This window comes from Micromys minutus, assembly GCF_963924665.1.
Source record: "Micromys minutus genome assembly, chromosome: 18".
Classification (NCBI taxonomy): Eukaryota; Metazoa; Chordata; class Mammalia; order Rodentia; family Muridae; genus Micromys; species Micromys minutus.
This window is the reverse complement of record NC_137953.1, coordinates 28,507,747-28,532,760: the sequence shown is the minus strand read 5'-3', so window position 1 is coordinate 28,532,760 and position 25,014 is coordinate 28,507,747. Positions and strand designations below refer to the sequence as shown.

The 25,014-nt window shown below is 37.8% G+C and overlaps 1 protein-coding gene across 2 annotated transcripts in view; it reads left to right on the top strand.

The window, feature by feature from the left end:
• The window catches only part of TAX1BP1 (Tax1 binding protein 1), a 50,311-nt gene that overhangs the window by 9,785 nt on the left and 15,512 nt on the right, over window positions 1-25,014 (top strand). Inside the window, exons 3-13 of one of the 2 annotated variants that reach the window (XM_080932486.1) lie at window positions 2,720-2,822; window positions 3,654-3,841; window positions 7,450-7,608; window positions 10,521-10,669; window positions 10,755-10,845; window positions 12,265-12,450; window positions 15,358-15,582; window positions 16,097-16,237; window positions 17,591-17,717; window positions 19,207-19,307; window positions 23,072-23,197. In XM_080932486.1, the coding sequence (XP_080788612.1) occupies window positions 2,720-2,822; window positions 3,654-3,841; window positions 7,450-7,608; window positions 10,521-10,669; window positions 10,755-10,845; window positions 12,265-12,450; window positions 15,358-15,582; window positions 16,097-16,237; window positions 17,591-17,717; window positions 19,207-19,307; window positions 23,072-23,197 (1,596 nt within the window). Of the gene's footprint in view, window positions 1-2,719; window positions 2,823-3,653; window positions 3,842-7,449; window positions 7,609-10,520; window positions 10,670-10,754; window positions 10,846-12,264; window positions 12,451-15,357; window positions 15,583-16,090; window positions 16,238-17,590; window positions 17,718-19,206; window positions 19,308-23,071; window positions 23,198-25,014 lie in introns of both variants that reach the window. The other variant, XM_080932485.1, reaches the window with a different exon arrangement.

The following is a 25,014-nucleotide window of genomic DNA, read 5'->3' as shown; positions in this document are numbered from 1 at the left end:
TATGTGTGTGTGTCTAGGTCAGAGGACAGTTTTGAGGAGTCAGTTCTATCCTTCTACCATGTGGGTTCCAGGGACTGACCTTGGATTGTCAGGCTTGGTGGGAAGCCCTGGTTCCCCCCCACCCCCATTCCTCATCCCAAGCTCTTAAGACCAGTAGGAGGCTTCAGACTTGTGTAGTGACAAACTGGACAGGTTTGCAGGCTCTGTACTCTGCTTTAGTCAGTGGAGGAAAGCCTCTTGTGATTGTTCAGTTACTGTGTGCTTATCTCTAGAGTAGTGTGGCTAGTTTTGGTTTCTTTCATTATCTTTGTACAGTTGATTAGTGGAGTACATTGAACTTAATTAAGATGATTATTTTGGATTGTTGGTCATATAATTTATTGAACTCTGTTTCTTGAAGTTATTTTCTTTTAGCTTAATGATGTTTCTTAAGATTTATTTTCTTCCTTTGGATCATCCATTCTTCAGAAGAATTTTTCCATTTTGTATTTTCCACAAAGTAGTGTCCTCTTTGAACCATTTCAGACTTGTTTGTACAGGAAAGACGTTCACCATATACTCTGCCCAAAGGTTCTCTGGGTCCCCCTTCAATCTTTCATTGGGATGTGTCATGTTGTGGCCCTTTTGTGTAATTTCCCAACCTGAAAATATTTGTTTCAGGAGTTTGTACTTTTTCTCCCTCTTGTGTCTGCCTGTGGTACTGCATTCCCTCAATTGAACAGTCCTTCCCCCCACTGCCTAGGCATCTAAATTGTCCTGATTTTCTTGGTGCCAAGTCAGGTGAGATCCATGTCTACCTCTTCCCTGATCCTCCGCAGGAGTGAAGCTGCTGCACTGCTGTCTCACACGCATGCTCTCGCGCGCTCTCTCTCTCTCTCTCTCTCTCTCTCTCTCTCTCTCTCTCTCTCTCTCTCTCTCTCTCTCTCTCTCTCTCTCTCTCTATCTCTCTCTCTATCTCTCTCCTGAGGGGTAATGAGCCTGTGCTTCTTAGAAAACAATGCTTCTTTAGCTCACCTGGAGTACTTGTTTTTCTAATGGTTTTTTGGAGTTCTCCCTAAGGACTTTCTGGATTATGCACTGGGAACTTGACTGCCTGGGAGCTGGGAGACTCCTGTCTTCTTCAGGTTTCTCTACTTTCACTTTCACTTACTTGGTAGAAGGGTTTTTCAGGTTATTTTGTAATTTCCTCAGTGTAGGCAAAGGAAAGCCTTTTCTTCCTGTTTTCCTTCCTGTCTTTTATCAAGTATGTTTCTCGGCAACTAAGTCCTCACAGTGTTGGAAGGAAAGCAGTGGAGGTCCGAAAGTGTGAATGGTGTCTCCTGTTATGCTAGGAAAGGGATGAGAACACCAGTGGCTAAGAGCCTTGGACTTTAAGCTCAAATTTTATTAGCTTTCACTAATGGCACACAGCTTCAATACTATCTTATTTGTTAATGGTGGCTAATCAAAATTGTAGGACATGGGGCTGCTAAAGATAGATCAAAGTAATGCCAGGGCAGGCAGCTGGAGTGCAATTCCCAGAGGGAAGAGTACTGACTCCCAAAAGTTGTCTTGTGTTTTGTGTGCACAAGCGCGCGCGCGCGCACACACACACACACACACACACACACACACACACACACAAGAATCTAGAAAAATAGAACATAAATCTATGACTGTGATCGATACGTAGTTTTATGTAATGTTGCTAACAATGTAATTGCTTTAAACTTACCTCTAATAGTCAATACAGTCTAATCTGCTTAGAAAACAGTTTGAGATCTGTAACATCTATATTTAAATTGAAAATATTACATATATTTTAATTTTTATTACTGGGTTATGTAAGAATGTTTCTCATAAGTTCATTCATGTGACTCATATGAGTCACATTCAGTGTGCTTTGAACATTTTTCCTGGCATATGTCCAAGATGAAAATATGTTATTAGGTGAGGTATAAGTAATCTTCCAGAATGTAAATACTTTTCTCACCAAAGATTTACAAATTGCTTTCAGGCAGAACTTGCCAAAGATGAGAGGTTAGTGATTTAAGTTACAGGAGAGTACCTATATATAACAAACAAGTGCCCCCCCCAAAAAAAAACAAACTACCAGACCCTCAGTATAAGGTATAAAACAATACGTTATTGAAAAGTACATAATAGAGGGGCTGGGAAGATAGCTTAGTCAGTAAATTGCTATAAGGATTTGAATTTGAATCTCCAGCAACTGTGTTATAAAGCTGGGTCTACATGTCTGTAATCCTGACATTGAGCAGGCAGAGAAAGAAGGATCTCTGCTGTTTGCTGGCCATCTAATCCAGCCAAATTGGTGAGCTCCAGGATCATTGAGAGCCCTGTCTCATAAAACAAGGTGGAGAGCAGTTGAGGAAGATTCTCTGTACAGTCATGCATCTGTGTGCACAGAAATCCACAGGGTATAGTAACAAATATTTTAAATAAAACAGAAGATTTTGTATTTGATCATGTGTGTATTTCAATTGTCTTGAAGAAATTAGGTAGCACTTTGCATTTAAATATATAATAGAGACTTAATTCAGTTTATGTAAATTGCTATAGTTTTTGGTCACACTTTAATAAATCATTAGACATGCCTGATAACAACTCAAGATTTTTAAGTTTTAAATTTATATTTTAACTTTAGGATGTAATAAAAATAATGTATCTAGCTAATATTAAGGTATTTAGTTACATTCTTTCTTAAAATTTTCTCCTTTAGGTTGGATGGAGTACTGCTCGTGATTATTACACATTTTTATGGTCTCCTATGCCTGAGAATTATGTGGAAGGTTCAACAGTCAATTGTGTACTAGCATTTCAAGGTGAGGCCTGAAGCCTGAAGGACTTGATCAAGGGAGCCCCTCTATTGTGGTTATGTTTCTGGTGTTTAAATGAACCTTTGTTGAGTGAAAGTCAGATGACTAAATACTGTGTGTAGGACACAAGGGCCTTTCATAGACACTCAGAACACTTCTCTTTTGAATGAAACAAACTTGGAGTTTCTTAAGAAAAGGTGGTGATGTAGGCTTAACTGTAAATATTAACAAGGGAAGGGAGACAAGTAGGGGACAGAAACACATCTCCTCACACATCCTCACACACAAGCTGAGGATTGATTGCATGTGCGGAAAAAGAATATTAACCAAGGCTGAGGTTGCAGTTGCCACAATACTCACTCGTGCGTACATTCCAAAGACCCTTTCATTTATGCCAGCTTCGATTTGTCTCTTATAAGGGACATAAACTGAAATGTGCCCTTGATTCAGGGGTATTATCTTCCTCTCTCTGGCTCCTTTGGGGGATTGTTTGTGGAAATGTTTATCCATAACTTTAGCAAATCTATTACTGTGTTTACTAGCAGTACTCACTGGGAAACAGTTACTGAGATATTTTCATCATGGGTCCTCTGGCCAGTATTTATTTCTAGAGTAGGAGTAAGATGTTTGATTGTGCTATGATTGCACTTTAGGGTAACTATCTAAGAGATACAACTTTGGGGTTTGTTTGAGAAGAAAGTATAACTTGGACTGATAATTTATGAATAGAATGACTCATCCTGGATATGTTCAGAATAATAGTATGGATAGAAAGTATTATTAAATAAATCAGCATTTTAAAATAGCAAGTTTAATAATTTGTTACTCATCACTTAGGATATTACCTTCCAAATGATGATGGGGAATTTTATCAGTTCTGTTACGTCACCCATAAGGGTGAAATTCGTGGAGCAAGTACTCCTTTCCAGTTTCGAGCTGCTTCTCCAGTGGAAGAGCTACTCACTATGGAAGACGAAGGAAATTCCGATATGTTGGTGGTGACCACAAAAGCTGGCCTTCTTGAGGTGAGTATCTACAGTAAGGCCTAGTTTGCCTTGACTGGAATTGTGAGAAATTTCAAGTTATGCGAAGAGGGGCTTCCAGAACCAAATGTTTTAAATGTAAAATTATAAGTGAATCCATGTGTAGAGGCCAGAAGTCAATGTTAACTGACGTCTTTAGTCATTCTCAGTCTTACTTTTTTGAGACAGGGTTTCCCGTTGAACCTGGAGTTAGCGGGTAGGGCTAGTCTTTTTAGCACAGTTATTTTGTGGTTCTGTTGTGGTACACATTGTCAGATGAATGCTAAGACGATACCTGACTCAGGGCCCAAAAGTGTAGTAGGACAGACAGCCTTTGGAACCACTTAGACTTGGGGTTTAGCCTGTTTCCTCACCTTGAGCTTTCTTCAGGTACCCTAATCCATTTGATTGCTGAATTGTCCAGATTTAGGGGTGGAGCTGGCTGGGAGACTACAGTGAAGTAGTCATCCAACTGTAGTTCACGTTTTTGAAACTGAATAGTCGAGGTTCGTTGGTCTGATGATGATGCCATATACTTTAGCTTTTAGTAAATATGAAATGAGAAGAAAGTCTTGTTTCAAGATCATATTTTCTACTTTATATCTGAAAGCTAGACTGTTCTTTGAAACAATGTGACTAATTATATTTAGTCCTTTTATTATAAAAATAGCATTTTAGATTGGTTACTGTATTTTTTGTCAATTACATCTATATTTCATATATTGTAGGTGATTGGTTTTTTATAGACAGATGTATCTTTAAATATTTATATTTAAATATTTAGATACTGTTGATGGATGTTTTATTTACCTTTAAGAACTGGGACTAGAAAAGGAAAGATAAGAGGTTATACTGTCTTCCACTGTCAGGCTGTTCAAAGATGGTTCATCTAGGAGTTAGAAGAAACTGAATTCTTCATATCTTTACTTCCTTTACCCAGAAATTCCTCTCTTATCTTAAATAAGAAATGCAACTTTTATAGGGTGACTGCAACATTTTGTAGTGACAACTGCCTCTGATCAGGGTTTTTAGCCTAGTGTTCGAATGTCAGAGATGCTGAAATAAACTCTGCTTGTAGGAATGCAGTTAGCACTAATGTGCAGGCTTTTTGCATACTTGTCAGAGCACCCTTATGTCAAGCCTTGCACATGATGGACATTTGCTCCCCATGTCTCTGGAGGCTTTTCTCTAATTGGGACGCAGCCCAGGTTATTTATTTGCACTTTTTCTTTTCTGCGCAAAAGCTGTGCTATAAAGATTTTAATTGCTATCTCTTGGGAAATATTTTGGAGATAAAAATGGTTTTGTTTTCTGAAAAGTCCTCTTAGAATTCTACATTCATTGATGTCTTTAATGATTTTATGAACACTGTACATTAAAAGTGATTTATGAGCCATAGTCCTTGAGCTTGTGAGCCTGAATTGGATAATAGAAAAAAAATAAATGAAATAAGAAGACGGTTTAGGGATAGTAAAGGGATGCTTGACCAAAAGATAGCTATTATTGAGTGATACGATTATTCTAACTTTCTTAGCTATGATCACAGGAATGGTTTGAAAGGAGACAACACTTATTAGAAGTAATCTAAGGTATTTAGGGGTGGAGTGTTCATAATTTTATTTTGAATGGCTTAGAAAAATAAAACAAAATCACATGAACTAATGAATTTATAATACAATCCAGATGTGATGCATACATTCCAGCATTTGGAAAGCAAAAGCAGGAGGCAGAATTTCAGGCCAGCCTGGGTATTATATAAAACCCTGTTCTGTTCTGCTCTTTAAAACAATAGAATGGGAGACGAACATGGCAACATATTGATGATTGGTGAATTGAGGAGTATATTTGTTCTGAAAAGATTTAAAAATAGAAATTTGAAGCAGAAAATAGATTTATTGTTTCCCATCCAAGTACTAACCAGACCCAACCCTGCTTAGCTTCCAAGACCAGAGAGATCTGGCACATTCCCCTTGGTGACAGTTTATATACTAAAAACCCCCAAAACCAAAAACATAAAACACCAAAAAAACCAAAAACTTGTGCTGGGGTTACATTCAGGTTCTTGATACATGCTGGGCAAATCTGTTTTTGAATTTTATCTCTAGACTTAAAGATTTATGCAAATCAAATTTAAATTCTTTAAAATTTTCCTAATAAGCTTTGGTAAACCCTGTATTAAGAAGTATTGTAAACTAATCACTGAAAAAGTTTGATTCTGAAAATGTTTCTATTGTACTAGGTGAAGACTGACCATCATTTCTAATCTGCTAGAAACTTTTGAGCCAGATTTAATGCTATGTTAATAATGCCATTAACCCTCAGGATTGATGCTTTTGCTTGGTCTTAATTTTTTATTGGCTTATTCGATATCATTTATTGCAGTTAATTTTCAATAGGTGTGACAATTGAGTAAACTTTTACCTTTTATTTATCCTTGAAAGTTTCAGACGTGGTGTATTTTGTTTTGGTCATATCCATCCACCACTATCTCCGCCCCGTTCCCCTACCACCTTCACAGCCGCTCTCCCGGTCGGAGAGCAGTCATTCTAGTTCAGCAGTTCAGCTTCCGTAAGTTTAGACCTGTGATTCTGCAACCCTGGAAAGCTTGACATGGAGAATTTTGGATGAAAAACATTCATCAGCTAACTATCTTATTTATAAATTCTTTCCTGAGTCTCTATTTTTCTCAGGTTAGAAGCAAAGACTTTACTAGCCATTTTATTTATTTATGACCATGTTTGGTCCTTTGATTTAGGTTTAGCTTTGTGTTTCCTATCAGAGTTCCTATTTTCTGGAACTGAGTAATTCTCAGCATTCCCATAAGAATCAGCTAGAGTTAGTATATTATTGCAGCCTTAGTCTTTAAATTTGCATTTTTTACTTGAAACAATTTTGTGGGGCTTCTGCAAACACCAGGTTCAGCAGAGTAACAATTTACGTGAGGCAAGAAGGAAATCAGGTTCAACATAACTCAGTAGCCAGTGTTAGTTTAAACTTCTATAGTCTGACAGGGGACTGTTTATTTTAGGTATGTTTAAGTTCACTACAGTTTGGAAAAGTTTCCCAGTTAACAATTATTTCAATCCCAAGTGCACACTGAAGCTGAAGTAATACTTCTTCTGTAAAGATGGGCTCTACAGATTAAGGGCCTAGGGAAGGCTCTGGTGTGGTCTCAGTCATACAGATAGCATCCAGGACACCAAGCTGTCAAGTACACATGACATCTCCCCAGAGGAAGGGATTCTGTTGACCGAGAAACATTACACAAGTAATGGTCTTGGGACAAAGAGTCTGAGATTAGGGATCGAGGTGTGACCTGGCCCTAAAGGATAGCACAGGTCACCTGGCTACTAAATCCAATCCTAGCCTTCTGGGTGGAAAACAGGTGTATGTCCCCTTCTTAATGAGGCAACCTGCCTGTTGAGCCTTCCTGGTTTCCCTAGTGCTTATCTGCGAGCACAAGGACCTTTAAATAAAAGGATAACAGATTGAATGCTATGCAGTAGGCAAAATGTAGAAATTTTATATATACGTTTTTAAAGTAAGACACTAATATTTTAATACTTTATGATAAAGATCAATTTGAGGTTTTTTTTTTTTTTTAAATACAGCTGAAAATTGAGAAGACCCTGAAAGAAAAAGAAGAATTGTTAAAGTTGATAGCTGTTCTTGAAAAAGAAACAGTAGAGCTGAGAGAACAAGTTGGAAGAATGGAGAGAGAACTGAGCCACGAGAAAGGACGGTGTGAGCAATTGCAGGCAGAGCAAAAGGTTTGTTACACCTTTCCAAAATGGAAGCAGTTGGATGATTGAAAATCAGGTCTTGAGGAAAGTTTGCTGTATCTATGTGGGTGTATGTATATACATGTACATTTACATTAATATGTATACATATGTGTATATATATTTAACTTTTAAGATGTCTTATATATTTTTATGTGTATGGGTATTTTGTCTGCGTGTATTTCTCTGTGCAGCATTTGCATGTCTGGTACTTGTGGAATCAAAATTGGGGGCAGGTTCTCTGGGTGCTAGGACTAGATCTTGGGAGTTCTATAAGAGCAAACAGTGCTCTTACCTATCTATTGAACCATCTCTGATCTATAAGAACAACAGGTGCGCTTACCTACTGAACCATCTCTGCAGCCCCAGGAATATCAGTTTCTATTAATCAGTTGCCACAGTCGCTTATATTTTAAAATAGGTAAAACACTTAGGCTTTTCATACTTGGCTTATTAATAATAGTTCTCTGAATTTGTTGGTTGTTTTTTTTTTTAAACTATGTAGCCCAGGTCTTGACTACATAATTTAGGTAGGCATGGTGGCGGTTCATGCCCGTGACCTCAGCACTCAGTGAGGCAGGGAGACTGAGGTCATGACCAAGTTCACAACAACATAGGCTGCACAGCCATAGCCTTTGCCCCTAACACTCAAACAGCAGCAGAAACAAGGCAGAGGTCAGTAGTCTGAGTACCTTGTCAGACAAAATTTGAAATTCTAAATGTGAGAAAGGCTATAAATCTCCACCTAGTTAAAATAGCCATTTTTTTCTTGAGCAAAAGAAAACTGAGTATATGGATTTGAGTTTGAAATGGAAACTATAGAAAAAAATTGTGTCTATAGAAAAAATAGTAATTGATTTATGGATAATTTTCACAAAAATAACTTAGTTATAAAAAAATACTTAAAGATTATGATTGTATGCCTCACGGTTTTAATGTTATAGCTAGTTGGCAAGCTTTATGTCTCTGGATAGATTGAAATTTTCTCTTAAGTTGTACTTATTCTATTTTTTTTCTTAAATATTTATTTATTTATTTTATTGTATGTGAGTATATTGTAGCTGTCTTCAGACACACCAGAAGGGGGCATCAGATCCCATTATAGATGGTTGTGAAATGTGGTTGCTGGGATTTGAACTTGGGACCTCTAGAAGAGCAGTCTGTGCTCTTAACCACTGAGCCATCTCTCCCTTCTATTATTCTTTTGACCAATAAGGCCCTATCACTTAATAATTTTTAATTTGGTCATTAGTGTAGTGGTTCTTAATTCCTTCCCACGCTCCTCCATTTTCTTTTCCATCTTATTCCTTTGAGACAGGGTCTCGCTTATGTAAACCAGGCTGACATCAGGCTTACTTATTGTCTTCCCTCAGTCTCCTGAGTGCTGGTCATTGGAGACATGTCCTGTCATACTCAGCTTTTGAAAATGAAATACTTGGACTTATCAGTTCTTTTGGCATGTGGTTTTCCATAGCAGCACCTTTGTATACCTCATTATACTTGAACCAAAGTTTTATTAGTTCTAGGAGAAACACTTGAACAAGTTCTCATAAGAGAGATACTTGTCATAATTTATGTGATGAAGATATTTTAAGCTTTAAAGTATCTGTTTAAAGAAGGTTCTTTTTTACTTATTTTTATATATGTTGTAACAGCTTTGAATATTTATTTTGGTCTTTGAATCATACTGAGTTCATTAGGCACAGTGGTTTAGATGTAGGCATGTGTTGTAGTGCTCGTATGACACTTTGTGGGTGTTAACCTCCATGGTGACCTGTGAGACCCGAGGTGTCCCTGACATAACAATAAAAGTAATGTCAATAAACCAAAAGAAAATTATTTTTTTTTGTTTAATTTTTTGTTTTCTGCCATTTGGAGAAGTTAGTGAAATGAGTTCATGAAAAGCGGGAGTGGGAAACATACATTAATAATTGATGTGCTGATGATTCAGACTAGACATGGTGGTCTGTGCCTGTACACATAGGAAGCTGAGGTAAGAGCATCAGAGATTGAGGGTCAGCCTTCACTACATGACAGTGTTTCAGAACAAAACACACAAAAAACTTGGGAGCTAGAGAAATGGCTTGGTAGTTAAACACAGTTGTTTTTAATCAAGAGGACTAGAGTCTAGATCCCAAAACCTATACAAAAAGCTGGGCATCACTGCAAAAGCCTGTAACCCCAGTTTCAAGCCGGTTTTCTGACTTCAGCCTGATAAAGAAGAAAATTTCTCAAGCTCAAGGGAAAGACGACCAAGCTTCAAAAGAAAAACAAAAGTTGTAGAATGATAGGGGAAGGCTTGATGCCTTTCCATACACACAGGCTTGCATACCCTATACATACATGTACTCATATTTTCACATGGATAGATGATACACTCACAAAAATATAAAACAAAACAAAAAGGTTTATTATATGAAAGTTTAACTGAGAATTTCAGGTTCATTTTACAGTCTTGGTTTATATAATTTGGGATAATAAATTTGGGATTGAAATGATAAGAATTCAGAGTCAGATGTAGTGGTAATATGTATAGTCTTGGCACCCAAAAGATATAGTGAGACCCCTTTTAAGGCTGGGCAGTAGTGACACATGCCTTCAGTCTCAGCACTCAGAAGGCAGAGGAAGATGGATCTCTGGGTTTGAGGTCAGCCTGGTCTACAGAGTGAGTTGCAGAACAGCTAGAGCCGCACCGAGAAACCTTGTCTTGAAAAACCAAACCGCTATTTTTATTTATTTATTTGAGACGTGGTCTCTCTTCCTAGTCCTAGTTATGCTGCAACTCACTATGTCGAGAAGTTTGCACTTGAGATCTGCTTCCCTCTGCTTCCCAAGTACTGGGATTAATGTGCTCCCACATTTGCCTTCTTACTGAACGATACTTTATTGTTGTTTCTAAGGGCCTTCTTGAAGTATCACAAAGTTTGAGAGTGGAAAATGAAGAGTTCATGAAGAGATACAGTGATGCTACATCTAAAGCTCAACAGCTTGAAGAAGACATTGTATCAGTGACACATAAAGCAATTGAAAAAGAAACTGAGCTAGACAGGTACCTTTGCTACTTTAAAGAAATGACTTCAATTATTAGCAAAGCTATTTATGGTTTTTATTAATGTTTTTTCATCTTAACACAGTTTGAAGGATAAACTCAGGAAGGCACAGCATGAAAAAGAACAACTGGAATGTCAGCTGAAGACAGAAAAGGATGAGAAGGAACTTTATAAGGTAAAAGTCCTTTTCTATTTGTCCTTCTCTTGACACCAATGGCTTTTGGGGTTGGGGATTTGAGAGCAGTTCAGCTGAGTGCCTGGTCACTTGTCTCATTATAGTCAGGAGGATGTCTCTAGAAGGCCTCTTGAGTGTCATAATTATGACAGTTGACTTCAGAGAGAATAATATAAGATAGGCAGGAAAGAAGAGGAAATTACAACCTTAATGGATACTGTCCCTAAAATGCAGTATTTGGGAAATTTGCTGGTGTTTAGATGCATAGTAAGTAGATACTGTATAATAGATGAAAGTTTTATAACAGGATAGTTGTTTATCAGAATTTATATAAAGCATTTTTACTTTTTAAGATGGCCGTTAAACCACTGGACCATCTCTAGCCCAATTCCACTTTCTGCTTTTAAAATGCACTACATTGTTTCTTTTCCATGTGACTGAAGTTGCCCTCTATTTCTATAGGCCAACTGTGACAGACCTCCCAGCCCCCACACACAACATACATATACATAAAAGCACATGCATATACACCCAATATTTTTAATGTAATGCAGAGACATGAACTGCTTTTTTGCACTTCACTCTTCAAATCTACACAAGTCTAATGGACTAATTTCTGTTCCTAGGGATGAAATCAGTGGTCAGCAGCCTAAACCTTTGCAGCCTCACTTCTAAAACACTAACTAATGTTCATAACTATCAGCTCAAAAAAGTGACTTGAGGCCTAGAGTGTAGTTCCTAGCACCCATATCCTGTGGCTTACAACTAGCCATAACTCTGAACCTTCTGGCTTTGCTGGGCACCTAACATTTGAATGCACATATCCACACAAGCACATATATATGTATATACACATTATTAAAAGAGAAGCAAAAAAATATATGATTGTTTGGATGTTTTGAATGTAGCCTTTCTACTTTTCAGAACTTTTTTATATGCTTCTAGCATGATGTTTTCCCCCAAATACCCAAATATATCTACATTTTAAAGTAGAAAATAAATGGTTAAACTGACATAGGTTTTCAGAGATCAACAGTTAGACATTAGAATGAATTGCTATGGGAAAAAACTTCCAGAAGCTCTGTTCTGCCCCTGTTTGTCTGCCTAGCTACTTTGCAGAGCTTGGGTCGCCTGACACCCAGCTCCTCCTTTGGCATTTTTGGATGAAAAAGAAATAATGTTTTTTAAAATTTATTTTATGTGTATTGGTGTTTTGCCTGCATGTTTGACCTGGAACTGGAGTTTGGTGTGAGCTGCCTTGTGTGTGTTTATTGAACTAGGGTCCTGAAAGAGCAGTCAGCACTCTTAACCGCTGAGCCATGTTGCTAGAGCCCCAAATAATGGTTTTTAAAGTTTGACTAACTAGGATTATGATGCTAGCAAGAACATTCGTGATGATTTTAAATACTTTTATTACAGGTACATTTGAAGAATACAGAAATAGAAAATACCAAGCTTGTGTCAGAGATACAGACTTTGAAGAATTTAGATGGAAGCAAAGAAAGCATGATTACTCATTTCAAAGAAGAGATTTGCAAATTGCAGTCCTGCTTGACTGACAAGGAAAATTTGCACAGAGCTCTCCTGCTTACAACTGCAAATAAAGTAAGGACTTTAGAAAAATGTGTTTGAAGACTGTGAAACTTCTCTAGTATGATTTTTACTCTATTTTAAATTCTCCCCAGCTATTTTTCTTTTTAAAAAGAAGTCCTTTTTTATTCACATTTACATTAGTTTTATTTATGTGTCTGTGTATAATGCATGTGAGCACTTGCAGAGGGCAGAAGAAGCAGTTGGAGCCCCTGGAGCTGGAGGTTAAGAGCCTCTGGAAGAAAAGAAAGGCAAATACTCTTACCCCTGGTGCCATCTTTAGTTTCTCAGCCATTTCTTTTGAAAAGGTTTAAAATCACAACAGTTACTGAATTCCTCCTGCCTCCCACTTCTAAGTACTGAGATTATAGGTAGCTGTCACCTACTTAGGCTTTTGCTTTATGTAGCATGCTGTGTCTGCTCTAGCACTGTGCAGAGCTTATCCTCATCTTTTCCAGGGGCAACATGATCTTACATGGCTACATCTATTTTATTGCTTCATTTTTATGGATGAATGTTAGGTTGTTTCAGCATGTTGCTGTGAATTCTACTCTAATGATTTTTAGACATTATTAATGCAACTCTAAAAATGTTAGAAGTCCATGACATTTACAGTTCCTGATTAAGTCTGCAGTTGCTTTTTTAGTCTAAAAGATTGCAAATGTGAAAAGTGTATTTGATTATTTTTATTTGGTTACTAAGATGCTAAAAAAAATCTTTAAGAATCTTTTTAGCATTTAAGTGAGACCAGTGAAAAGCATAATGTTTAATTACTGAGGAAAATGATTACTAGTTGCTAAAATGTTTTAGTACATTGTAATGTAGTGTGAATGTATGGTTATAAAAGAATTTAAATGGCAATGAGGGTACAAACTAAAGTTAGCATTCTGTTTTTGCTGTAAGATTGTAGGAAGGGGAGGGAGGAAGAGAGAAATAGAGACACACAAAGAGAAAGAGAAGTTTTCCAAAACTTAACTTTCTTTTGAGACAGGTTCTCATTATGTAACCCTAGCTGGCCAGAAACTTGATAAGTAGGTCAGGCAGGCCTCAGACTCAGAGATTGGCTTGCTTCTGCCTTCTGAACGCTGAGATTAAGGCTGCTCGGCTCCAGGCTGAGTTACAAGATACGACTATGAATACAGTCATAGTTCCTTTTCATTCATGATTATAATAACTACATAGTATTCTTTCTTGTCATTCAGCATATATATTAGTCAGCACTTCTCCATAGTAGTTTACTGTCGTCAGCTCTTCTGAGCATGCTCCAGTAGATAATCTTGTACAGCTAAAGTGACATCTGTACAAGTATAAAGTAGGCACATGCCTAAATTAATTCCTTCAGATGGAGTTGGTAACTTAACTTCTGATAGCTATTTTCAAATTGCCTTTTCAACAGATACTGTATTGGGTTTTCTTCCAGTGATGTAATGATATATGCTACTGTTTATAGTGGCTCATAGCTTGCTGTTATATGGAGGCATGGTATAGCATAGTTTATTTATTAATTCAAGACAATTTTATTTTAGACATTTAAAAATCTTCCTACTTTCCAGTGTGTTTAAAAAACTGTTGAATTCTGAAAGACAAATCTTTGCCTATGCCATTTTTAAGTTTTGAATGCTTTTTGAAGATTAAGAACCAAAAATAATTTGAGGTGTTGGTGAGTCTTGAAAGGAGGCTGTGAAGCCCCAGTTAGGTTTGTGTAATTGTGCATAATAACTATATCTCTATTTTTTTTTAAATTAGTTTTGCCAAGTATGGTGGTAGCACATTCTTTTAATCTCAACACTTGGAAGGCATAGGTAGACAGATCTCTTGTAAGTTTAGGTCTACATAGTGAATTATAGGACACCTGGGGCTATGTAGAGTGAACCAGTCTCAAACAAACAAAAATAATAAATAAAATCAATCTTCATATGTTTGAACATTTCAGGTATATATATATATATATACTCTCGTTGGTTGGAAGAACACATCAGTGTTATTAAACTTTCCTTGAATGTATTAAATGTTCCTTTAGTTACTTTTTTCTTTGTTGACATAGATGTTAGATGATTAAAACTATTAGGATTCAAGGTGTGGCTGAGGTGGCAGATTGCTTGTGCAGCTTGCAGAGAGCTCTTTTTTATTCCATCACTAGTACTTCACTAATGAGGCATGGTGGCACTGTGAACCCTGGACTGAAGAGGGAGAGGCAGGAGGACCAGAAGTTTATCATCCTCTGTTGCATGGCAACCTTGGTCTAACCTGGACTGTAGGAAATCCTGTTTCATTAACCAAAAAACAAGGATAACTAATATGGTTAGGCTTATGAAGATTTTGTACACACCAGCTTTACATGGTCATTTACATATTTTCTTATGGCTTTAACAATTTCAAAACCAAGGTTGAATGGAGTTTTATTTTACTTTATGTTATTTTTGCAGACTAAAAATAGATTGTTAGATTTACTATACTGACTTTTAAAATGTCTCTTCCAGGTTTTCATAATGGTTTGTTGGTAGCTAAATATTTTATTAGCTATCTTTTAGGTTCAAAAAAGGAAAAATCTTTTAACTGATGTTTTTGGTGTTCCAAAGACGTCTTTGAGGTTATGTTGATTGTCGGGAGTAAGAGTGCGGGCTGCACATGCAGGGGAAGGGTGGGGGTGGGAGCTCACAGACATCATCTGCTCTCAGCTGCTTTTGTTTGTATTTTAGTTCGGGTGGCACTTTAATCTCTGGGTGTGCTGACTTCTGTTCTGTAGAAAGTGGTAGTAGTGATCACAGTGTTGTGCTGTTACCTGAGAAATCTGAAACAAAGCCTATAAATGTGAAACAAAGGCATGAGTGGAAAAACATCATTTAGCTTAAAATTCTGAAACTGTTAACTTTTAAATTTTAATGTTTTAATCATAGTTGTGTATTATCTGCCTTTCTTCAGGAAGATCCATTACTTTTAAAGGAGCAACTTCGCAAAGCGGAGGAACAAGTCCAGGCAACGCGGCAAGAACTTATCTTTCTGGCTAAAGAGCTCAGTGATGCTGTGAATGTGCGAGATAAAACAATGGCAGATCTGCACACCGCACGCTTGGAAAATGAGAGAGTGAGGAAGCAGCTGGCCGATGCACTGGCAGAGCTCCAGTTAAATGCTGTAAAAAAGGATCAGGTAAACAACTTAACTTTACATCCTTGATTCTCCCAAACACTATAAGCCCCATAGAGGAGAGAACAAACTGTTCATGTAAGTCAGGTAAGAAAGGCTAACTCCTAGTCACTGTTAAGTCATTGTAAGTTCTTGGATTGGATAGAAAACATCTATCCCGTCAATAAAGGCTGCTCTGGTGCACGTTTTTTGATGTGAGATGGAGGTCGCTCCATGTGGAATTTCTGTTTACTGGCTATACAAAAGTGGCAGTATGGTTATTTAAGGCCATTGCATCTGAGTTACAGAAGTGCTCCTTAGGTGGATAGTTTTTCCTCAGCTTTTAGGTAATCCTTAGACTTAATATATAGTTCAAACTCCAATATATAAAAATTAATATAAAGCCCAAGCTTCAAAACAAATATAAATTAATTAAAGGTCAGAAAAAAATCATGGGAGTGGAGTTAGGATTTATTATTAAATTAAGAAATACCAGAATTTTTTTTCCTTAGTGGAAATGTTTTTTTCTAAGGAAAAGACTGACACACTGGAGCATGAACTGAGAAGAGAAGTTGAAGATCTGAAACTTCGGCTTCAGATGGCTGCAGATCATTACAAAGAAAAGTTTAAGGAATGCCAGAGGCTCCAAAAACAAATAAACAAACTTTCAGACCAGTCAGTAAGTGTCACTGAATTTTTATCAACTGAATTTTTCCTTTGTCAGGCTTTTGTTTGCAAATAAGATGTATAATATTCTAAATATTAACCTTTTGAGTACAAATTATCGCTTTTTTCTAAACATTTCTACTATATTGATATAGGTATATGTGTGTGTTGGGGTGCAGTGGTCTGTGAAGTCAGAGGACAGCTTGTGGGAGTTGATTATTCCCTCTTGTACCCTCTGGGTCTCAGGGATAGAGAAGGGAACTCAGAATGCCGGCAAGATTGACTGCAAGTGCTTTTCCATGCTGAGCCATCCTGTTGGCCTGAGTTTATCATCTTGATTTCAAGTCATTGGCCTAATACTGTAATGACAATCTCCTTTCTGCTTAAACTTGAGATTTGTACCTTTTGAGAACTAATAAAGGGAAGCTAGGTTAGCGCCAAGAATAAGCAGGAGCAAGAAGTCCTCTTGATTTTAGGCCGTTGCTCTCTTAAGCCCTTGATTAAGTATCTTTGTGAGTTAAACTCAGTGTGTAGTAGTAGTAAATATCACTTGTGGCAAAGGTGGCTGCTCTCACTGTTTTCTCAGTTCTCTTCCATCCTGCTCATGTCCCATTAGCTTACTCTTGTATATTTAGGAGTAGGTAGGGAGACTCATAATAAAACAAAGATACTTCATTTGGATGGGTTTGTGTATTACATAAGGCCCCATATTGTACTGAACTTTGACTTGTCATGTGAGGGGATCTTGGAAGTGAAGTATAAAGGAGACACAGAACATGGGCTCGGGTGGTACAGCAGCTCAGTTATAGGTTCTCAGGAGCAAGGAGTGCATGCACAATAGTAAAGGAAAAAAGGGTTTGTGACGGAATAAGATTCACAGGGAGACTTTTGTTTGTGTTCTTTTGACCACATTTAAAAATCGCATGTATTTTGCCTGCATTATTTGTGTGTACCACATGCATGTTTGGTGCCTGTGTAGGTCAGAAGAGAGCATTGAATTCTCTAGCATTGGAGTTACAGATGCCTGTAAACACCACGTGGGTGCTAGGAATCAAACCTAGGTCCTCTGTAAAAGCAACACATGCTCTTACCTGCTCAGACACCTCTCCAGACATGCTGAGTACACTTTGACTTGTGAGATTGTAAGATGTTTATGAGTGATGAGTTCTGGTGATTTCACAAGAAAAAAAAAGTACTTTTCTTTCTACCTTCCCACCACTTAGGGAAATGATGTAGCTCTATTCTTTTTAGGCTTTCAGAGTGAGTAGTTTTGTGCACTTTTTTGATAACTTACATGTTTAGTAAAGGCAGCCAATATGACTCATTCAGTGACTGTTCAATAACTTACTGTTAAATTTTGGGATAGGCCAGTGCTAATGGGGTCTTCACAAAGAGAACGGGGAGTCAGCAGAAAGTGAACGATGCTTCAATAAACACAGACCCGGCTGCTTCTGCTTCTGCTGTGGATGTCAAGCCAGTAGCATCTTGTGCAGGTAAAAATCACTCTCAGTGTAGCATGACCTTCCTTGAAAACTGGGGACACTGATTTGATACTGCCTGCTTCCTTGTTTGAGAATTTCAGGCATATTCCATAAATTCTTGGGAGCGAGAATTGAGAGGCAAAGGGGGCAAATGAGAGTATTCATGTGAGATAGTTATGTACGTGGTGACCATATGAAGTGTGAATGTAAGCTAATACTTAATCTTCAGGGGACTCTTTACATATTCAAAATTAAATTGGTACTAGAAGTACTAATTTGAACCATATGGAACAATGAAGTACAAGAATTCCTTACACTCAATGTTATAAATGTGACTATATATACAGAACAGAGAAGGCTCTCAGCACAGTGACAAAGGACAAATGTGGAATGTGATAAAGTTGAAAAATGCAGGTTTTATAACACAGTAGCAGCATTCAAATTGGAGATTTATCTTGCACTTTGCGTAGTTATTTTACTTTAATTATTTTTGTAGCATTTAAAAAAGTTCAATATATAATGTTACAGGGGGAAAAATGTCCTTTTCTCCTAAATCCCTCTCTTCCCTCCTGATGTTCCATCGGGTACATCTTCATTAGTGTACCTGCAGACTGATGTTAATGTTAGTCAGCTAAACGTTTGTTCCTCTACCTAAAACAGATTCAAGTATACCAAATGAGTAAGGCAGTAATGTGACTTAACTGGGTTTTTATTTATGAACTTTCCCCTTCTTTCATGTAAATCTAAGTGCCTGACAAGGAAAATAAGTGCAATATATTTCCACTTTTAGTGTGTGGTATAACTGACGAGTTAGTTCTAAAATGATGCTCCCTGTCCTCGTCTTCTGAACACTGGGGCATAGCCCAGTGTACTCCTAGACCTGGCAACATTCTAGGTTTCACTCCACAAAATACTCGTTTTTCTACAAGAAAAAAAAGTTTTGTTTTTGAGACAGCATTTCTCACTTTGTAGCCCTTGCTGGCATGGATTTTGACATGTAGACCAGACTGACCTCAGAGAGATTACTTAAAAAAATTTTTAAACAAATTTATTTTTGGCTAGTCAGTGATGGCACACAGCTTTAATTTTAGCACTTCAGCAGATCTCTTTGATTTAAGGCTAGCCTGGTCTACAGAGCGAGTTCCAGAACAGCCAGGACTCTGTAAAGAAACAACCTCTAGGGGGAAAAAATCAAAACAAAGCAAAAACAGCAACAAGAATAATTTCTTTTAACGAGTATGGGCATTTTGCCTACATGTATGACTGTGCATCACATGCACGCATGCCTGGTACTGTAGAGGTTGGAAAGGGTGTCAGATCCTGTGGTACTAGAATTACAGACAGTTGTCATGGAAATACTGGCAATGGAGCCCAAGTCCTCTGAAAGAGCAGCTGCTCTTACAGCCAAGCCCTCTCTTCAGCATCCAGACAGCAACTTATATGCTATTTAAATATTATTTTCTTAATTAATATTCATTATTTTCTATCTTTGTTCCAACAGAAGCAGATGTTGACATGCCAACAAAGGATCATGTCTGTGAAATGACTAAAGAAATGGCTGAAAAAATAGAAAAGTATAATAAGTGTAAACAACTCTTGCAGGTAAGTTAGCTCCTTTGTCAGTGAACCATTTGTCAAATGTTAAATGGCAGCCCTCGGTTCCTCTGTGGATGGATATATAGAGGTTCTCTCTCCACTCCTGTATGCTGACACTGCATTTCGGATGAGGAAAGTGGTGTGTCCTTGTCATTGTCATGCAGGTCTTATGCTTCTGAAGTCAGTATTTTCCTTACACACGAGTCAGTGTCCTTGTTTGAATCTAAAATTTTATTTCTGTTAGAATGGTATGTGGAAAGCATTTAAACTTTAGCAGGGAAGTCCTTTTTACAAATGTATTATATAAAAACTATAATTGTATTGTATAAAAATATAAACTTTAGCAGGGAAGTCCTTTTTACAAATGTATTGTATAAAAACCAACCAGGAAATTGTGTGGTGTTCAGTCATCTACACACCAGTGTGGATGCATATGGAGACCACAGGTTGACTTCAGGACGTCTTCCTTAGCCACGTCTTCACAGTGCCTTTTCAGTCAGGGTCTGTGAACCTGGAAACAGCAGTTTTGGCTGGACGGGCTGCCTGTGAGCTGTGGGAGCTGCTGCGATCATTCTTCCCATCAGCAGGGTTACAGACACAGGCTGCCATGGTCAGTGCTAGAGATCTGAGTTCAGGTCTCATGCTTGTGCAGCCAGTACAGTGCCTGTCTAGCAAAGAATGGGAATGGTAAGCAAACAGTTGCTCTCTCTCAATGTGATTTTAATTATTTTATTTTAAGCTGCATTGTTCAGATTTTTTTCAATTTTGTTACTTTAATGGTGTACTCACTTTGAAGTATGGGGTCGGTGGATGTTTCTTATTAGTCTATAGGATAAGATAGAATAGAGAGCAAAGTTATTTTGTATCTTGGATGTGGTTTTTAAGGGTGTGTGTGTGTGTGTGTGTGTGTGTGTGTGTGTGTGTGTGTGTGTTGCATATGGGAAAGGAAGATAACTTAGAACAACAATGGAACTCATTGATCTGCTTGATGTTATTAGTGATACTTTTTCATTTTGCTACTTGCTTTTAAAGTAACGCTTAAAGAGTTTTGATCAAAATTCAAACTGGGCTTTTTGAGATCTTTGTGTAGAAGAAAGAGAGTGGTCCTGATGTTGTAGTTTAGTGTAGTGCTTGTATGTTTATTGCTGCTGTTGTGCAGTACACATCACAGGACGAGGCACCACAGATGACTATGCAGTAGACTGTTGCTAGGGTGTGTATTAGAGCAGAGTGCTTGGGTTTTGTTTGATTTTTGTTTTCATGTGTATGGGCATTTCACCTGCACATGTGTGTGCGCACTGCATGTGTGGTAGCAGAAGTCACCTTATCAAGGATCCCAGAAACTGTCTTGGAGTGTGCCTTGTTTTCAAAGGTGGCAACAGTGAATGTGTTGATTTCTCTTGACACCAACAGTGCTCTTCACATGGGTCCACCCAGATGGACAGCTCCTTTGATAAGTCTACAAGATGGAGCTGTACTCACAGCCTCTTGAGGACATTAGGATCAACTCTGAAAATTGACACATCCATCTATAGGCCTGTTCTTTTGATTTTCTTTAGATAAAGGATTTTTATATTTCTCTGGAAGAAGAGTCAGTTTCTAGCAAACCTTAACTGCTCCTTTTTTCAGCTCACAATGTTTTGACCCAGCTTTGTGAAAGGATGAAGTAAACAGCAGCAGTCTCCTCTCTCCTTTTTCCTTCCTGGTGCTGCTGTTGTAGGACAGGAGATTCAGCTGCTGACAGGTTCTGGCCAGAGCAAAGGGGACTTTCACTGGCTTTGTGAGGCAACTAGGTGTTGAGGTAGTCTTGTCTAGCATGTGCAGCCCTTTTGTGATTGGACACCCAGTGTTCTAAAAACAGTGTAGGGTGGCCGAGTGAGTGAGCTTGGCATAGGAGGAAGAGTCTGGAAAGTGGGGAGAGTATGGTGTTGATGCCTGGTTGATAAAGGTACTCTGAACATTTATATATAAGCCTTTTGTGGTCAGAGGGGATCATTCTCACTCAGATGCCTAGGTGCTAGGTAGGGATTTGTAAGAAACCAGTACATTGTTTTTCTTTGGTGCTATTTTATCACTTTATACAGTCAAGCTGATGACCGTAATGAGAATATCATTGTAGTTTAAGTTGCATTTCCATAATGACTTAATGTTTACATTTCTTAGATGTGTGCATATGTGTATGTAGTATGCATGTGAGTGCATTTTGTACATGTGCTATGCCTATGCATGTTGGTACACATACACATTTTGAATGTATATCTATGGAGACTAGAGTTTATTGTGTAGTGATTGCTTTCCAACTTATTTATGGAAACTGGCTTTCTTCCTGAGTCCCGAGGTTACTAATTGTCTAGGCTAGCTGGTCAGGGGGCTCGGGAGGATCTGCTTGGCCCTGTGCACCTAGCTCTAGGGTTGCAAATGCATGCCGATACAGCAGGTTCTCATGCTTCATGCTGAGCCATGTTTTTAACCCCACAGCTATCTTTTTGTAAATGTTTACATATTTAAAAAAAATCTTTTGTTGTTTAAAAAAATTGTTCATCTTGCTATGCATTTTTTTTCTTTCTAAAAGCATGGAAGCCAGATTTTGCCAAATTGTATAGTTACCTAAAGACAAGCACATGTGCAAGCAGGAGTGAGTTTGCTGTATACATGTGCTGGTGATTTTGGCAAGTCGGCCAAAGAATTCACTCTTTAGACTAGAGTAGAAAACATCACAAGTCTGTTTAATGTACTGCAAGACCAGTGGCTGTGGTGGTGTCAGAACTGCCTGCCTGTCATTTGTAAATGGCATTACTTTCTCTGTTATCTGTGATATTAGTTTTGTTTGCTTCAAGTTTTTAGAAATCAAATTTATTTGTGGTAGAATATCAATTTTATTTTTGTACTTTTTAAATTTTTTTTAGAAAAGCACATTCTACAGGATATTAAACATATTCCCCTGCATTGTTCCAGAACTTACTTGTTTTGCTTTTGCTTTACTTAAAGATCAAACCCAGGCCTTAGGCCAGTGATCTGTTGGACTGCACTCCTGGTCCACCCAGAAGTTTATAGCCAGTTTTTATATTGAGGTTTGGGAAACATTTGGAGGGGTTGTGTGTGTGTGTGTGTGTGTGTGTGTGTGTGTGTGTGTGTTATGAAGTGTAGAAGGTATAGTGTGGAGTATAGAAGGTTGGAATTGCTCAAAACATATTTTTGAACTTCACCTTGAAAGAACAAATATTTAAATTAAATTGCGTATTTACTTTTTGGTCACTATTTGTAACTTCTTCCTTGGGTTTTTAAGGGAAAAAAAAGAGCCATCATAAAAGTGCATGATTTAGATTTCCTCCTTTTGCAAAAGTAATAGTTTTGTGAACTCATACTTGTGGTGAAAAGCTGTTGTTTTAGAAATGGAAAGAATAGGCATGATTTAAAAAGTACATTCTTGATCTTGATCCAAGTACAGAAACTATGGCTATTTGGCTTATATTTTTCTGAAAAACAGTGACACTCAAATTTAACTGTTGAAAGCAAATTATAAGCTAAGTGGGATTATATTATACACATTCTTTTGCATTGTGCTGTTGATATGACACCTTTCACGGTCAACTGACTGTCCACTTATCTTTTAAGTAGATATGTGTTATTCTATTGTGTGGCTATAAAATGACTTACCTAATCTTATGTTGGCTTTACACTGTTATAATAATCATCACATGTATATGTATAGATGTCTATTCTGGAGATGTGAAGGTTTTAGTAATTGTACTAATTTTAATTTTACTTAGGATGAGAAGACCAAATGCAATAAATACGCTGATGAACTTGCGAAAATGGAGCTGAAGTGGAAAGAACAAGTGAAAATTGCTGAAACCGTAAAACTCGAGCTAGCTGAAGTAGAGGGTAGTTACAAAGTAAGTTCCTAGGCTCGGCTCATGCTTAATGAGCTGGTTCTGGTCAAAGTGTGGAACCTATAAAGTATGACTATCGAGAAAATGGCTTCTCATATACATTGGTTAATGTGGCTTTAGTCCTGTGGGTTCAGGTGGACTTTGAGATTTACCTTTTAAAAAAGTTTTTAGTACATATCAATTATGTATAATAAGAGGCTTCAGTATGTTTTCAGATATCTGTACGATATATCTTTATAATATTCCACCTGACACACACTGCAGCCTCTCACTGATACCCTGTTTAAATAGTTTACTTCTTTCATGCTCTGTCCTGTGGCTGCCACCTCCATGCTTTTCATTAGTGCTGCGCTGAGGATCTTGGGTGAGGTTATTTACAGGAGCCCAGGCAGCATGGTAGTGGCTATACCACCGAGGAGAACTCTTCTTCCCCAGCAGCCGTTCACTGCATATCAATCCTCAGGCAAGTGTGAGGCCTCATTAGATTATACCTTCCATGATGGAATGTTGATGCTCAATCTTACGCAGTCTTAGCAAGCAATCATGTTTGCTGAGAATTCAAGAATCTAAAGGCCATGTCCCTCCCAGAAGACAGCATTCCACAGCACTCCACTCCTTCCTCTGACTCTTAGATTTTTTGTGCCCTTTATTCTTCAGTAGTGTTCCCTGAGGCTGGGATGAGGTGACACAGATGTCCATTTAGGGATAAGCATTCAATAGTCATTTAATGTCAGCACTGTGACCAGTTCTATAACTGCAAAGAGAAGCTTTCTCTGACTGTAGCACTAACCTGTCGGCTTAAACATGATGGAGGGTAGCTGGGCAGATGTCCACACATCATGTCCATTTAGCAGCAATCCCTCGAGCTGCGGGCTTCTGACTAGATGTATACACTGGATAGAAGTTCCCTCCAATGGTACTCCAACCAGGAAGTGGCTAGTTTGTCATTCTCAGTCAGCCTCCTTCCTTCCTCCCTTTCCCCCCAGCACCTCCACTGCATAGCACCTGCTTGTCTGTTGCTGTGAAAGCTAGCCATCCTGGAGGAAGTTCACAGCTCAGTTTTACCTTGGTTTCTTTAAGTCGTGTAACCGGAAAAGTGTGGTGTCTTAAGCAGTAAGGTCTTTTCTTCTACTTGGGATACATAGCCAATACCAGTGGCCATAGCTTCTATTGTTTAGAACTGACCAACAACCCACAGGAGTAATCCATTCCAGAAAAATGTCTCTTAACAAGCAGTCATTTCATTTTCTTTTTGTATCATAAATGTGTATGCTAAGTTATTTTGGGACTTGACCTTTTATGTGTGTGTGTAATGGTATATTATCACTATCTTGCTAGCTTTAAAATTTATCATACAGATTACCATGACATTAAATAAAATAGTGTAAGTAAGGGGCGTAATATATAATTAAGGAAACTTATTTTTATCAGTGCAGTATTAAATGGTATCTGCTGGAATGTTAGGAAAAAATGAGCAAGCTACCCAACTATAAGTCAAAAATTATCCTTTTAAGGAATAAAATACTTGTGATTGATTGTGGTTATAATTTACTTAATTCTTTCTTTGAGTAAGACTGGTGAGTTCTAAGCAATTTAATCTTATCTCTAGCTATTTTGTGTGTATATGTGTGTGTGAGAGAGACAGACAGACTGACCACAGCAGTTTGGGGGAGAATTGTATCTATACTTGAGGTGACATGGAGTCAGGTTTTAGAGTTCTAAAATAGAACTTGGGTCTTACATAATACTAAGAATTTTCTAGCAGAAAGGAACTCTGAGAGTGAGTCCTTCTCAAAGGACTTTGTAAGCCCTAGAGAGAC